This window comes from Cherax quadricarinatus, chromosome 97 (genome assembly GCF_038502225.1).
Source record: "Cherax quadricarinatus isolate ZL_2023a chromosome 97, ASM3850222v1, whole genome shotgun sequence".
Classification (NCBI taxonomy): domain Eukaryota; kingdom Metazoa; phylum Arthropoda; class Malacostraca; order Decapoda; family Parastacidae; genus Cherax; species Cherax quadricarinatus.
Window position 1 is genome coordinate 599,999 of NC_091388.1, and position 17,841 is coordinate 617,839.

The following is a 17,841-nucleotide window of genomic DNA, read 5'->3' on the forward strand; positions in this document are numbered from 1 at the left end:
ATGCCAATACAAAAACAGAATCCATAATAAACAATGTAAACCTTCCCAGCATTAACCCTTTGAGGGTTTTGGTCGTACTAGTACGTCTTATGCGTAGGGGTTTTTGACGTACTAGTACTCATAAATTCTAGCGGCCTCAAATCTAGTGGGAGAAAGCTGGTAGGCCTTCATATGAAAGAATGGGTCTATGTGGTCAGTGTGCACAGTCTAAAAAAAATCCTGCAGCACACAGTGCATAATGAGAAAAAAAAAAACTTTGACCATTTCTTTTTAATGCAGTGTATTTTCGTATGGTATTTATTGTTGTATTCTAGTTTTCTTGGTCTCATTTTATAGAATGGAAGACATATTACAGAAATTGAGATGATTTTGACTGGTTTTACAATGAAAGGTGCCTTGAAATTGAGCTCAAAGTAGCAGAAATGTTCGATTTTTACCAAACTTCAAAAGTAAACAAATCGTGCCAAGCGTGCAATACACGTCAACTGGTGAGTCTAATATTCTTTCACAAGTGCACCAATAATATTTATACCATTTTTTACACTAATGCAGTAGTCTGCATCTTATATTTTTTGTGAGAATAAAAATTCAAAGTGGAAAGTAAAAGAATATAAGAGGGGCCTTGAGACGTGACTAATGACTAGAGGAAATGTCATTTTAGTGCCAGGAATGTCTTTCTTGTTTATTCTGGACCCTATTCGGAAATTGGCATCTTTTGAAATTTGTGTGAAATTGGCAAAATTGCTAAATTCTGACCACTGTACTGGATAGTTGAATTTCATAAATGGGTGGTTTCTTGCACCCATTCGATAGACAAAATGGAGTTCTAGCGAAATATTCATGTTTTTTGACGACTAGTACAGTGAAATTGGCCGAAAATGGGGCTCAAAGTGGGCAAAATCGCCGATGCGTAAACATCGCCGAGACCGCTAACTTTGCGAGAGCATAATTCCGTAAGTTTTCTATCAAATTTCAAACTTTTGGTGTCTTTATGATCGGGAAAAGATTCTCTATCATTTCATAAGAGAAAATATTTTTTTTTTTTTTTTAAATTTGGCCGACCCTGAGAACGAGTTTCGGAGAGGGCCTGTCGACCCTCAAAGGGTTAAGATAATATTTCCTCTGTTCATTAGTTCATTAGTAAGTGTAATACAGCCTCTCCTCACTTAGCAACATACTCATTTACTGACGTGGTGTTAGGAATGGCACATTGTCATTAAGTGAGGAGAGGCTGTACAGAAATTATTACACTTGCTCTCCATTTTAAATTATTATTCTCACACAGTACAGAACATTTACTTTATTTCTCAGTAATAAAATATAACCAGATAAGATTGTTCATGGTTTACAGCATCCCAATAATTGAATCAGACTCATTAAAAAATCATAACACAGACTGGGGTTGTAAGGGGCCTAACCTGTCCTCTGGAATATCGTCAAAAATTTAACGTTTCCACTAATTTGAGCTCAATTTCAAGCTACTTCTAGTCCTGAAAGATATCTATTTCAGTAATATGTCTCCCATTCTATCAAATGATAGCAAGAAACAATCAATTAAACCATAAAAACCGTCGTAGAAAACACTGCCAATTTGTTATTTTAACCCTTAAACTGTCCAAACGTACGTCTACGTTCACGTGCATAGCGCTCCGAATGTATTACTATGCTTTTATTACATTTGAAAGCATGTAAAATAAAACGTAGATCTACGTTCAGTGCGTTACGCATGTGAACGTAGATCTACGTTTGGACAGTTTAAAGGTTAAACAATGAACACAGTTTTGTTTTCTCATCATGCACTGTGGGGGGCAGGAATTTTTTTATATGGTGGACACTCACCACACAGACCTAGTCTCTCATATTTAGGCCAAAATTATCACTCATAGTTTGGGTGACGTGACTGCATGACATAATACAGTGTGTTTCAGAAAGATAAACCCAGTATTGGTTTGTTAGTGGTTTTGTGCCTAACATGTCAGTGGCTTTGTGCCTAACATGTCAGTGGCTTTGTGCCTAACATGTCAGTGGCTTTGTGCCTAACATGTCAGTGGCTTTGTGCCTAACATGTCAGTGGCTTTGTGCCTAACATGTCAGTGGCTTTGTGCCTAACATGTCAGTGGCTTTGTGCCTAACATGTTAGTAGCTTTGTGCCTAACATGTCAGTGGCTTTGTGCCTAACATGTCAGTGGCTTTGTGCCTAACATGTCAGTGGCTTTGTGCCTAACATGTCAGTGGCTTTGTGCCTAACATGTCAGTAGCTTTGTGCCTAACATGTCAGTGGCTTTGTGCTTAACATGTCAGTGGCTTTGTGCCTAACATGTTAGTGGCTTTGTGCCTAACATGTTAGTGGCTTTGTGCCTAACATGGCTTTGTGCCTAACATTATTTTATTACATATAAAGTATAGTATTTAGTTTCCTGCAGATAAAACAGCTGTATAAATATAAAGCCACAAAGCTGGTGCCAGATGCTCACGTTTTTCTTGTTTTGTTTTTTTCCATTTAGGTGGTTTTTATGTTCTGATATTTACAAATTATCCACAGGGAAGTGGAACAGAATTCTTCCTGTGTAAGCCATGCGTGTCGTAAGAGGCAACTAAAATGCCGGGAGCAAGGGGCTCGTAACCCCACCTGTATACATTACAAAATTTAAAAAGAGAAACTTTCGTTTTTCTTTTTGGGCCACCCTGCCTCGGTGAGATAATTATAATCATAGGGAGCGCTAAACCTGTAGGATTATACGGAACCTGTGGGGGGGGTGGAAAGTATTCAGGCTTAAATCAGGGAAATGGAGCACAGATCCAATTTCCTTGATCAAGATCCCCTCACCAGCATCAAGGAACCTCCCTTGAGGAGCCTCAGTGGGATACGGCCAGTTTGTTGAAAGAAAGAAGATTTACAAATTATAGTAGATCATGTGATTTCATAGCCATTGATTGTTCTGACACAAATACAGTGGACCCCCGGTTAACGAACTTTTTTCATTCCAGTAGTATGTTCAGGTGCCAGTACTGACCGAATTTTTTCCCATAAGGAATATTGTGAAGTAGATTAGTCCATTTCAGACCCCCAAACATACACGTACAAACGCACTTACATAAATACACTTACATAATTGGTCGCATTTGGAGGTGATCATTATGCGGGGGTCCACTGTATTAGGTACGGAAATAGTAATGAAAGTCACGTAGTACTTGCACGCTGACAGGTGAACATGTCCACCTGCATTCGTCACATACTATTGTCTAAAAATACATATGCACATAATTTATGTCTCAGCAATGCTTTTATAAGTCGTCAAGTGTATGATACTCCATGAAGCACAGTCATACAGTGTCACCCCCACACTGCTGACACATGCATCATGTGTCCTGTCATTGTTGGAGTCATCTTGTGCTGTGGGCACACACAACACACCTTTTCTGAAAATACTTCTTTTTTCTGGGTAGACAGTTGTATGAGGAAGTGACTGTTAGACTGCAATTGGTCAGGTACTTTACCCTCTGGTCGCAAGTGAGGGGCAGGTATGAGTGTGATGTGGTAGTTCTGTACAATCTGCTCGTTGACATTCAGGGTGAATTAGGCACACTGAGGTCGTTCCCCGGTATTTATCTGGTACATATTGTAGGTGTTTAGCATTGCAATGTCTACACAGTGGAAAAACAATTTTATGTACCTCTTGTAACTCCTGCCTGCCTGCCTGCCCACACACACACGATGAACCCTATTTGCATGTTACACTTGTTGACTAGTTGCGTATTGTTCATATAGTCAACAACAAAAGCAGCTGGCTTTACAAAGAGTTCATTGGTGTCCCTGTTCACTTTATACCATCCGGTTTCTGTGGATGGTTGACAGCAACATCACGTCCCATTTGTCATGCCACATCAGTGCCATGGTGCCATTGGCCTGAAATGCTTGCACTACACTGCACCATCAACACTATCTCCAGTGAACCTTGGTAAATGTTTTCTATTACATCTCGCTGTTCCACATATATCAGTATTGTTCACGTGGAGGAAATCAGCGAGCACAGGGCTTGTATACCAGTTGTCTGTGAACACTGTATGAATGACCCTTGTTGTTGGCAAGATGATGATCTTGCCGACAACAACACTGGAAATGCTCAACATCCACCAGGTACCATAGTGTGTTTCTCCCAGTGTAGACAATGACATCCAACACACCACCACTCTCACAGTCACAAAACAAAAAATTTTATACCAAAGTGATTACATTTGCTTGGTACATAGAGTTTGAATGACAGTCATCCCTTGAACAGAATCAAGGACTTTTAATTGTACATGAATGGTATACAATGCCGACAAGATGAAAATTAGACGTGTGCAACATCTGGGTATCTATATTGTAGGTGTTTTGCCATCAAAGTACAGTTGGAAGTACTCTAACTCCGGAGGCTTGTTCATGACGGGACATTCTGGCAGGATGCCACTACCACTGGTATCAAAACTGAAAGAATGCGGCATGAATGTTACACATTTTTTCCCATTCCATTTACGTCTGATGGCATGGGCTGTGGTGGATGAGTGACTGGAGTAGGTGCTGGGTGGGCGGTCCATTGCCTGCCCGTCCAATGTACCATGTGTCCCAGGCACTTTCCCACCCACCATCTCCTCCATCCAAGAATATTCCCCTTTATGATCTGTATCACTAACAGTGGCTGGGGTTTTGAACATGCCCTCCCACTACCCTTGGGAACTGTATATGGCACACTGCCTCAACATAGGCTACAATGCCTATAGGTGTGCTTTACTGGCATAATGGCATAAAATCAATCTCATCATCATTAATATCATTTCCCCTATTTTCAACATGAATGTGGGAATGTATTAATTTTCACTCCTGTTGTGGCCTCTAACTAACCACACTGGCCACCCCAGAGGTGCTGGGCTGAGGGTCATCTGGGTTATCATCAATATTTTTTATTTCCTTAATCATTTACAGCCACATCCATCTCAGACCCACTAAACTTGGGGTCAACACCACTTTCCACGAATAGGAGTGTTGATACGGTGGGACCTCGGTGAATCCCTGGGGTTTTCCATGGCACTCATTCTAACTGCTGCTAACATCAACTAGTGCTCCCACAAGGTACTACAGAGTCCCAGATTTTTCTAGTATGGTGTACACCAAGTGCACAGACCCATTCTCTACTGCCTAGGCCTACCGGGCCTGTGGCACCAAATTTGAAAGTAGGGAAAATAGTACGTTGATGTATGCTCAGAGTGCTAGTGGAAATGTGTGGATCAATGTCCTCACAGTTTAAGGGTTAACATGCATGTTGCTTTGTGTTTAAAATGTTGTTTTGTTTGTGTTTAACATGTAACAGGCCATCGAGGATCTCTCGGGATTTCTGTTTTTAAACTATGAGAAAACGTTAAGAAAAGCGCATAACGGAGATAAAACACCTCAATTACTGGGAGCGCTTGAGGTTCCTGAACCTGTATTCCCTGGAACGCAGGAGGGAGAGATACATGATTATATACACCTGGAAAATCCTAGAGGGACTAGTACCGAACTTGCACACGAAAATCACTCACTACGAAAGCAAAAGACTTGGCAGACGATGCAACATCCCCCCAATGAAAAGCAGGGGTGTCACTAGCACGTTAAGAGACCATACAATAAGTGTCAGGGGCCCGAGACTGTTCAACTGCCTCCCAGCATACATAAGGGGGATTACCAACAGACCCCTGGCAGTCTTCAAGCTGGCACTGGACAAGCACCTAAAGTAGATTCCTGACCAGCCGGGCTGTGGCTCGTACGTTGGTTTGCGTGCAGCCAGCAGCAACAGCCTGGTTGATCAGGCGCTGATCCACCAGGAGGCCTGGTCACAGACCGGGCCACGGGGGCGTTGACCCCCGAAACTCTCTCCAGGTACTCCAGGAAAGCTTCTGAAGTGTTGCTCTACATCTGAAACCTTAAACCAATTAATAAAGGTCTTATTATCTCTGAAGAAACAGTAAGTGGATGAGAGAAGCATGACACTGGTCATAATTACTACGAAAAAATACAAGTTCCTCTACAATAACCGACAGAGAAAGTATTAGGTGATCTAGTGAAAGGATCACTGGTTGATCTACCATCAGTCACTGTTTCTACTGTGAGGCCTTGTAGTACGATGCATAAGTCACAGACTAGGCTATCAACTGCACTAAAACCTCTGGTTTTCTGTGAGTGGGATTTTTTAGGTTTCATGGTGTATGTGATCACCTTTTGTGTGTGACAGTGCTGTTCTTGTTGTGAAGCAGTGTTTGTGTTAGTGTCCCTCATGTCACCATGACTCTCCTTGTAGTGAAGCAGTGTTTGTCACAGTGAAGCAGTGTTTGTGTGTGTCCCTTATGTCACCATGACTCTCCTTGTAGTGAAGCAGTGTTTGTCACAGTGAAGCAGTGTTTGTGTGTGTCCCTTATGTCACCATGACTCTCCTTGTAGTGAAGCAGTGTTTGTCACAGTGAAGCAGTGTTTTTGTCACAGTGTCCCTCATGTCACCATGACTCTCCTTGTAGTGAAGCAGTGTTTGTCACAGTGAAGCAGTGTTTGTGTGTGTCCCTCACGTCACCATGACTCTCCTTGTAGTGGAGCAGTGTTTGTGTCACAGTGTCCCTCATGTCACCATGACTCTCCTTGTAGTGAAGCAGTGTTTGTCACAGTGAAGCAGTGTTTTTGTCACAGTGTCCCTCATGTCACCATGACTCTCCTTGTAGTGAAGCAGTGTTTGTCACAGTGAAGCAGTCTTTGTGTGTGTCCCTGTCACCATAACTCTCCTTGTAGTGGAGCAGTGTTTGTCACAGTGAAGCAGTGTTTGTGTCACAGTGTCCCTCATGTCACCATGACTCTCCTTGTAGTGAAGCAGTGTTTGTCACAGTGAAGCAGTGTTTGTGTGAGTCCCTCATGTCACCATGACTCTCCTTGTAGTGAAGCAGTGTTTGTCACAGTGAAGCAGTGTTTGTGTGTGTCCCTTATGTCACCATGACTCTCCTTGTAGTGAAGCAGTGTTTGTGTCTGTGTCCCTCATGTCACCATCAACTGACCACCTTGGCACAAATCTTTGCTGCTCAATTCCTTATCTTGTTGATGAGAGGAACCTACAAAAAGAAATTCCTCATGCAGTACTTCGATCCAACAAAAAACTATTTCTTTCTGTAGTACAGTTTTGAACCGTATGGGTTTGAAGATAATATGGTTTATAAATTAAATGCAATTAGTAGTATAAATTTTAATTCACTGCATTCTGCACTGATACTGGACTGATGAAAGTTAAGACACTTGTGCAACATCTGGATATCTTTATTGTAGATGTTTCACCATCCAGTGGCTTTATCAATACAGATTCTTGGACATAATTAGAAAACAGGGACTGATTACCTCATCTTTTATATACAGTTCTTTTGTTTTCTAATTATATGTCCTAGAATCTGTATTGATAAAGCCACTGGATGGCAAAACGTCTACAATGAAGATAACCAGATGTTGCACAAGTGTCTTAACATTCATCTTGTCGGTATTGTATACCTGTCTTGCACAACTGATACTGGACTGCTGCTATGTATCAGACTAGTGTGATGTTTACATCAGCATCACTCCAGATTCCAGCAGTGAACTTGTGTAGTCTTATACAGTACACACACACACAGTATGAAATACGGGTACCATTTTTATACACAAGTATGAGTGGAAAGAGGAAATACAATGACACTGAGCATTCTAGTCAACTTCAATGGTTAACATCAGATGAAAAACTAGAAATTATAAAAGATGAAGATGGTGCATAGCATGCTAAAATAGTATGTGACAAGAAAATGAATGAAGCATTGGTAGGTGAGCATATAAAGAATGAACATCAAATAAGACATGGAATGGCTACAGCTCCTATGTCTAAAGTGATTGTTAAAAATCATACCTGGAGTTTACCTGGAGAGAGTTCCGGGGGTCAATGCCCCCGCGGCCCGGTCTGTGACCAGGCCTCCTTAGGTCAGTGTCCCAGGATGCGACCCACACCAGTCGACTAACACCCAGGTACCCATTTTACTGATGGGGAACATAGACAACAGGTGGAAAGAAACACGTCCAATGTTTCTACTCTGGCTGGGAATCGAACCCAGGCCCTCACCGTGTGAAGCGAGAGCGTTAACCACCAGGCCACCAGAGCCACCATAGCTATGAAATGGATAATATCCAACATCTTTTAATGTTATGGATTGAAGACTGCAGCCAGAAAAGAATTCCATTAAGTCAGATGATGATTCAAGCTAAAGAAACAATTCTCTATTAAGTGTTAAAAAGAATGAAAATTGCAGTGAATTGGAAATTTTTCTGGCAAGTCATGGCTGGTTTTACAGCATTAAAAAGTGTATGGGACTCTGAATTACTAGTCAATGTGCCAGTGCTGACAATGAGGTAGCTGCAACATTTCCTAATGATCTAAAGAAATTAGTTCAAGAAAATGGCAACAAAGATGAGCAAATTTTAAACCTAGAAAAAAATGGCTTTTGGAAGATGTCATTATGCACTTATTGGTGGAAAAAGAATGATAACAACCAGGATATAAAGTTTCCAAAGATCATTTAACACATTTATTAGGTGGGAATGCATCTGGTGACTTTAAATTAAAGCCTATGCTGATGTACAGAGTGGAAAATCCAAGGTCTGTTAAATCCTATTCAAAAAATGCTCTTGCTGCTATATGGTGGTGAAATAAGAAAAAATTCCTTGATTAAGAGCCCTTCACCTGACTCAAAGGATCTCCATCAAAGGATCTCCATCAAAGGATCTCCATCAAAGGATCTCCATCAAAGGATCTCCATCAAAGGATCTCCATCAAAGGATCTCCATCAAAGGATCTCCATCAAAGGATCTCCATCAAAGGATCTCCATCAAAGAATGGACGTGAGATGACGTGAAGCAACAATGCTTGTAATGTTACCTGTTAACATTTGTCATCATTATTTTCTATCCTGGGTAACAAGACAGTTGTCTGAAGATTGCTTTGCAAATTATTTTTTTCTTACAGTTGAACAATATTGTAAAGATAATGATATGGATTTCAAAATTTCGCTGTTTTAGGAGAGTGCAGCAGGTTATCGTACTTCTGACTTGAATGACAATGCCAACGTAATTTGTAATTTTCCTGCCAGCGAACACAACATTATTGCAACCAATGGATCAGGATGTTATTGTTACATTTAAGGTCTATTATTTAAGATGTACTTTTGTGTAAGCCATAAAAGTAACAACTGGAGAATATGCCATAAGTTTAAACAAATTTTGGAAAGATTACAATATCCAAAATGCAGTTGAAAGCGTAAGTGAATCATGGATTGAAGTAACTGCCAGCAACGTGACGGCTGTTTGTGAGCTGGACAGACACCTATAGCCAGGACCCACTCAGCTGGGCTGTGGTTCATATGTTGGTTTATGTGCGGCCCCTAGTAACAGACTGAAAAGTCCCTGATCCACCACCAGGTCCGGTCATGGACCGGGCCGAAGGGGCATTGACCCCTGAAACCCTCTCCAGGTAGATTCCAGGTAAACTGCATTGTTTCAATGATTTTGTCACTTTTCAATCCCATACTGAAACTGAAAACACTGTGCAGCTTGGGACAGATCATCTCAGATTAGAAACTTTGGATTGTGAAAATGTGTGTCAGTACATTGACTCACATTCTGATGACCTTGATGATGTAACATTTGTGGAAATGGATCAGCAATGTTTATACGAAGAAACAGAGGAATATCAAGAAGAAAATATTGCGCCCACGACAGAAATCACATTGGGTGAATTATCAACGTCTAGACTTAAGTAGTCTTTAAATACAGTGGACCCCCGCTTTACGATCAGCTCCCAATGCGACCAATTATGTAAGTGTATTTATGTAAGTGCGTTTGTACGTGCATGTTTGGGGGTCTGAAATGGACTAATCTAATTCACAATATTCCTTATGGGAACAAATTCGTTCAGTAATGGCACCTGAACATACTTCTGGAATGAAATAATATCGTAAACCGGGGTCCACTGTATTAGGTTCATTCTGCCCGAAGTGCCTCGGTATGATAGTGACTTTCTTTGTACCAATCAAATTATGAAATGTAAACACACATTGTAACCTCTGCAAAGAAATAGTTTTTTTTCTTGTTTTGAATGTAATTGTGAAAGTAGAAGATGCCTGTGACTTCATAGTGAATGCTGATCCAAACATTGAATAAGACATTAGGCAAGTGTTACAAAATGATATTTCGTGCTATAAAGATTTTTTTTTTTTTCAACAAGTCGGCCGTCTCCCACCGAGGCAGGGTGACCCAAAAAGAAAGAAAATCCCCAAAAAGAAAATACTTTCATCATCAATCAACACTTTCACCACACTCACACATAATCACTGTTTTTGCAGAGGTGCCCAGAACACAAGAGTTTAGAAGCATATACGTATAAAGATACACAACATATCCCTCCAAACTGCCAATATCCCAAACCCCTTCTTTAGAGTGCAGGCATTGTACTTCCCATTTCCAGGACTCAAGTCCGACTATATGAAAATAACTGGTTTCCCTGAATCCCTTCACTAAATATTACCCTGCTCACACTCCAACAGATCGTCAGGTCCCAAGTATCATTCGTCTCCATTCACTCCTATCTAACATGCTCACGCACGCTGATATGTATGCTGATAAAAGAAAAAATTGTACAAACTACATTGTTCAACAATTTTTCCAAATAAAAATGATCTTTTTCTTCATGGTACATTGTTTATTTCCATCTATAATAAAAATCTTTATTTTTTTTTTTTTTTTTTATCTTTAGTAATTTATTTGCACTGTAATTTAGATTATCCAAATTACTGTACAAGGTATAATAATATACCAAATGTAATAAACATAGCTTATTAGTCTTTTTTAAAGTGTAGAAAAGTGAGGTTAAGTGAACAATAGTACAATCTGAAGAGTGCATTAACATTTTAAGTTGATTCAGTGATCTTAACCACTTGAGGGTTTGAGACGTAGTACGACGTGATGAGCTCAGCTCACTCGGAAAAGTTGTGAGTAGTAATTTGGGACTAGATATGAGAGAATGGATCTATGTGGTAAGTGTGCAACATATAAACTAAATTGTGCAGCATGTAGAACACAACGAGAAAAAACTGCGACCTTGTTTTTTTTATTTAAAACTGCAATTTTTGCAGTGTACAGTGGACCCCCGCATAACGATCACCTCCGAATGCGACCAATTATGTAAGTGTATTTATGTAAGTGCGTTTGTACGTGTATGTTTGGGGGTCTGAAATGGACTAATATACTTCACAATATTTCTTATGGGAACAAATTCGGTCAGTACTGGCACCTGAACATACTTCTGGAGTGAAAAAATATCGTTAACCGGGGGTCCACTTTATTTTTGTATGTTTTTTATGGCTGTACTCGTGGTTTCTTGGTCTCACTGATAGAATGGATGATATATTACAAAAACAGATAATTTTGATTCGTTTTAGGAATGACAATAGCTTAAAATAGAGGTTAAATTAGCAGAAATGTTTGATTTTTGCTGATGTTCAAGAGTAAACAAATCACATCATGCGTCCAATGTGTGCCAGCTCGTGGGTCTAATATGCATTCACAAGTGCGCTGATATTATTTATACAATTATTACAGTATTGCATAACAGTAAATCTTCCATTTTTTGGTGTGTAAAAATTCATCGTACAAATTAAAAATGAAAATGGAATTCATGTGTAAAGCCTGGAAATTAACTAATAAACAGAGGAAATGTTATTTTAGTACCAGGAATGTTTACACCGTTTAAATGTTTACAGTGGGCAAATTAACAATTTCTGATCACTTTATTGGGTAGTTGACTGAGCAGTTTCTTGTGCTCAGCTGATAAAACAGAAGGCATACAAGCAACACAGCTAAGAATTTGGTCGACTGGAACAGTGTAATTGGCCTAAAATAGGAGTCAATGTGGGCAAAATCGCTGAAGTGTAAATATTGCTGACACGACAAATTTCGTGACAGTGTAATTCCGTCAGTTTTCTATCAAATTATGTATTTTTTTATTACCTTCAGAAAAAAAGATTCCCTGCCATTTCATAAAAAAATATAATTTTTTTTTTTTAAATTCTTGAACCCTGTGGACAAGTTCCAGATCAGGGGCTGGGACCCTGTGGACAAGTTCCAGATCAGGGGCTGGGGCCCTGTGGACAAGTTCCAGATCAGGGGCTGGGACCCTGTGGACAAGTTCCAGATCAGGGGCTGGGACCCTGTGGACAAGTTCCAGATCAGGGGCTGGGACCCTGTGGACAAGTTCCAGATCAGGGGCTGGGACCCTGTGGACAAGTTCCAGATCAGGGGCCGGGACCCTGTGGACAAGTTCCAGATCAGGGGCCGGGACCCTGTGGACAAGTTCCAGATCAGGGGCCGGGACCCTGTGGACAAGTTCCAGATCAGGGGCTGGGACCCTGTGGACAACTTCCAGATCAGGGGCTGGGACTCTGTGGACAACTTCCAGATCAGGGGCTGGGACCCTGTGGACAACTTCCAGATCAGGGGCTGGGACCCTGAAAGGGTTAAATTAACTGGGTCTTCTTAAGTAGTTTCAAACTGGCTTCATGTCTTCAGGCTGTGGAACAATTATGAGACAGTGAAGAAACAAGAGGATGAAGATGTTACTCATGACTCCACGAAGAGGACGTGTTATGATCCAGTGTACGTGTCTCGGTAATATCTCTCAAGTGTTGTCTTACTACAGCAGCTACAGTAATGCTTGTAGAAAGAGTGTTCAAACGTTATCAGCTAAAATAATAAAAAGAAGGGAGGTTAGTTGTTTCCCAGGTCAAGACACCGCTGATCTGCGCCATTACACTGATGTGGGAATACTAGACGTGATTCAACACAATTGTTAATATTACTTTTATACGGAAGTGCTAAACCTGTGGGAGCTGAGTTTGATAAAATGGGAGGGAAGCTCCATTTACCTGGATGAAGAGCTAATCACCAATATCAAAACACCTTCCTTAACCCTTCAAGTGGCTATATGTAGAACCACATCACAGTATAAGAAGTCACAATACTGTGACTGGCACAATACACAAATAGATAAATGATTCAGAGAACTGACAAGTTGATAAATTAGGTGCATGTGCAACACTTTGGTATCTTCACTTGCCTAACTTTTTGGCATAACCTACTTCTACATGCAGATCTGTCAATGAGATATTACCTACATCTGCTTCACTTCGCCTGTGTACAGTATATAAGCCGCTTCTTCGTGCATATGCTGTATTCTTTTCAAGATTGATAGACTAATTATATCGACTCCAGGCTGAAGGACTCGTTACCTCAAACTCCTTCTGTTCTTCACCATTCTCCTTTGTGTGGACTGATGAAGCCACTGTGTGGCGAAACATTTCCTCAATAAAGATACCCAAGTGTTGCACATGCGCCTAATTTATCAATACACAAATAACCCGCACACAGGAAAGTGAATCTTATGACAACGTTTCAGTCCCACTCGGACCAGTGTAACAAGTTAACGTTCCAAGTTGGACCAAAACGTTGTCATGAGTGTCACTGCTATTTGCGGGTTATTTGTGAAGACGTCAACAAGGTCAGGGTCCCTCGTGGATTTCTGCATAATGAAGTCAGCTCACCCAGATAATCTGTGAGTGGTAAATTTTAGCCTAGATATGAGACACAGGGTCTGTGTGGTCTGAGTACACTATAAAAATCACTGCCTAACTGAGGTTTTCATGTACAGTCAGGCTCCATTTATACTGCAGGTTAGATTCTAGGCTACTGCTGTACAGTCAGGCTCCACTTACACAGCAGGTTAGGTTCTAGGCTCTTGCTGTACAATCAGGCTCCATTTATACAGCAGGTTAGGTTCTAGGCTACTACTGTACAGTCAGGCTCCACTTGTACAGCAGGTTAGGTTTTAGGCTACTGCTGTACAGTCAGGCTCCACTTATGCTCCAGGTCAGGTTCTAGGCTACCGCTGGACAGCAGCACTATATAGCCCTTGTGGTTTAGCGCTTCTTGTTTATAATAATGATAATAATAATAATGCTGTACAGTCAGGCCCCACTTATACTGCAGGTTAGGTTCTGGGCTACTGCTGTACAGTCAGGCCCCACTTATACTGCAGGTTAGGTTCTGGGCTACTGCTGTACAGTCAGGCCCCACTTATACTGCAGGTTAGGTTCTAGGCTACTGCTTTAGTCAGGCCCTACTTATATAGCAGGTTAGGTTCTTGGCTACTGCTGCAGTATATAAGAGGGCCCCACTTCACAGCAGTAGCCTGGAACCTAACCTACTATATAAATGAGGTCCTCCTATACTATAAAACATCATCCAATATTAAGAAAACTATGTATCCTGTGGAAATAAAGTATTCACTTATTATTTTGTTATTTATTACTGCATATACCTGTCTATGATTGGCCTCCGCTTGACTCTGTGGTTGTATACGTTGCCTCAGGGTGAAGAGCAGGTGTCGTACCGTCACATCAACGCCCCCAATGTGCAACTGTCTGAACTGTAAAATCTGACGCCAGGTTAAGCCAAACTCTCTCACTCCTTCACTGATTTTCTTTAGCACCTGAGGAAAACAGTTTTCACAATAATAAACAATGGTATAAATATTTCTCAGAAAAAATAAGTTTAAATAATAAGAGATTCGGGAAAATCAGTTTGGAGGACTCGAGTCCAGGAAGTTCAGTGTCTGAACTCTGAAGGATGGGTATGGATATTACTGTCCTGAAGGTGGGAAGTACAGTGTCTGTACTCTGAAGGATGGGTGGGGATGTTACAGTACTGGAAATGGGAAGTACAGTACCTGTACTCTGAAGGATGACTGAGGATGTTACAGTACTGGAGGTGGGAAGTACAGTACCTGTGCTCTGAAGGATGGGTGGGGATGTTACTGTCCTGGAGATGGGAAGTACAGTGTCTGTACTCTGAAGGATGGGTGGGGATGTTACAGTACTGGAGATGGGAAGTACAGTGTCTGAAGGATGAGTAGGGATGTTACTGTCCTGGAGGTAGGAAGTACAGTGTCTGAACTCTGACGGATGAGTGAGAATGTTAGCTTCAGGGACATCTGAACTGTGATGTCAAGACACTTTTGGTAACAGTCACTGAATGACTGATGGTAAATATACAGTATTTTTTAAATATTTTCATTAAAAATAAGTAATTATGGCCCCCAAAAACAGTAGTGATCCAAACAAGCCTAAAAGGAAAGTGAGAACAACAATTAAAGTGAAAGAAGAACTCATTGCAAAGTGGGAAAGTGGAACGTGTCAGACCTGGCCACTCAATACAGTATGGTGAAATCCACCATATCGTTATATTGAAAAATAAAGTCCATAAAAGAGGCTGATGTGGCAAAATGAGTGAAAGTTCTTGCTGTGAAAGTCACAGATAATTGAATGGAAAAGCTTTTGTTAGTATGGATTAACAAAAAACAATTGGCCGGTGACAGTTTCTGAGACAATTTGTGAAAAAGGAAAGCAGTTATATAGAGATTTTAGGCAAGACACCTCAGGAAACTGTGCTGAAAGTGATGAATTAATGACAAGTAGGGGCTGGTTTGATAGGTTTAAAAAGAGTGGGATTCATAGCGTTATAAGGTACGGAGAGGCTGCCAGTGCTGAGAGAGATAAGGAATTTAAAACCTATGTAGACACTGAAGGATTTATTCCTTCAATGTCTACATAGGTTTTTAACTGTGATGAAACCGGCCTCTTTTGGAAAAGAATGCCTATGAGAACCTACATCACACAAGATGAAAAATCATTACCAGGATACAAGCCTATAAAAGACAGCTAACACTCTTGTGTGGTAATGCTAATGGGGACTGCAAAATTAAACCATTACTAGTCTACCACTTTGTAAATCCAAAGGTATTTAAGAAAAACAATTTGATAAAGAGAAAACTCAGTGTGGAGGGCTAATAGTAAAGCCTGGGTAACAAGGCAGTTCTTCAATGAGTGGATACATGAGGTGTTTGTCCCAAGTGGGAAGCAGTACCTTGTGTTAAAAAATACTGCTAACCCCTTTCAGTGCCGGTCCCTTAGTACTACAGCTCTGAAGCCAAGGTCGGTCCCGTTGTACTACACCACAAGCTCAGCTTACTCAGATAAGTTGTGAGCAGTAAATCTGAGCCTATATATAAGAGAATGGGTCTATGTGGTAAGTGTGCACTGTATAAAAAAAAAAATCCTGCAGCATGCAGTGCATAATGAAAAAAAATCTGACAGCATTTTTGGTTTAAAACAGCAACTTTGCAGTGTATTTTCATATGGTTTTATGGTTATATTCTGTTTCTCCGTAAGCCATACGTGTCGTAAGAGGTGACTAAAATGCCGGGAGCAAGGGGCTAGTAACCCCCTTCTCCTGCATACATTACTAAAATTAAAAAGAGAAACTTGTGTTTTTCTTTTTGTGCCACCCTGCTTCGGTGGGTTATGGCCAGTTTGTCGAAAGAAAGAAAGAAAAGATTCTGTTTCTTGGTCTCATTTGATAGAATAGTTAAAGCCATATTTGGAATTTCTTGCAAATCCTTTAGTGATTGATGTCATCAACGATGGATGTCCTGTTGTTGCACCTTTTGCCTCAGATGTTTTGCTTCAATATAAACAGAGGTTATTGTGCTACAGGAAGATGTGGGTTTGAAACTAGTACATAAAAACTTATCTCTAACTAACTTTTGGAAACAAATTCCAAAAGCAAAGTATCCCAATCGTCAGAAAACTGACTTCTGACTACTCTGTTTTTGGGATAACTTACTGCTGTAAGTCTCTCTTTCTCTGTAATTATTTTCTTTTTTAACATATCAGCCATTTCCTACCAAGGCAGAGTGACCTGAGAAAGAAGAAACACTTTCACCATCATTCACTCCATCACTGTCATGCCAGAGGTGCACTTACACTACAGTTATAAAACTGCAACATCAACACCCCTCCTTCAGAGTGCAGGCAGAAGGGGTGTTGATGTTGCAGTTTTATAATTGTAAGTGCACTTCTGGCATGACAATGATGGAGTGAATAATGATGAAAGTGTTTCTTTTTTTTTGGGTTGCCCTGGCTTAGAGGGGAAACAGCCAATGTGTTAATACCAAAAGATGAAATTTATTAAATCAAAACATGGTGCTATCCTCACTAACAGTCGCCTCACTGAGCTTCTTAGAACAACTTTGACATCCTACCAACCAGATTTTAAACTACAGTATTAACTGCAAAAATGACGACTCAAAGTTTTCAACAAGCAGATTCAATGTATTCTACTTTAATAACAAAAAAAGGCACAATACCATGACTGGAACGATACACAAATAACCCGCACATAGAAGAGAGAAGCTTACGACGACCACCACCACCACCACTACCTCTTCCTGCTTATATATAGCCGTCCTGCTCCACCTCTGGTTAGTGTGACTTTGTAAATGGTCAAAATCGGACCGAAACGTCGTCGTAAGCTTCTCTCTTCTATGTGCAGGTTATTTGTGTATCTACTTTGATGACCAGGCCTGCTATATAGTTGTATTTTATTATTTATAAATACAATTTTAAAATATTTGTTGTGGTTCTTGAACATTCAAAAATGTCAGACAAGTACAGTGGACCCCCGGTTAACGATATTTTTTCATTCCAGAAGTATGTTCAGGTGCCAGTACTGACTGAATTTGTTCCCATAGGAAATATTGTGAAGTAGATTAGTCCATTTCAGACCCCCAAACATACACGTACAAACGCACTTACATAAATACACTTACATAATTGGTCACATTCGGAGGTAATCGTTATGTGGGGGTCCACTGTATTATATGTGGC

The 17,841-nt window shown here is 40.5% G+C and overlaps 1 protein-coding gene across 6 annotated transcripts in view; it reads right to left on the reverse strand.

Annotated features, from left to right (window-relative positions):
* tamo (PUB and ZnF_RBZ domain-containing protein tamozhennic) overlaps positions 1–17,841 on the reverse strand; it is a 95,855-nt gene that overhangs the window by 52,197 nt on the left and 25,817 nt on the right. For all 6 annotated transcript variants that reach the window (XM_070105108.1, XM_070105107.1, XM_070105105.1 and 3 more), the window contains exon 5: positions 14,436–14,606. In XM_070105108.1, the coding sequence (XP_069961209.1) occupies positions 14,436–14,606 (171 nt within the window). The remainder of the gene's footprint in view (positions 1–14,435; positions 14,607–17,841) is intronic.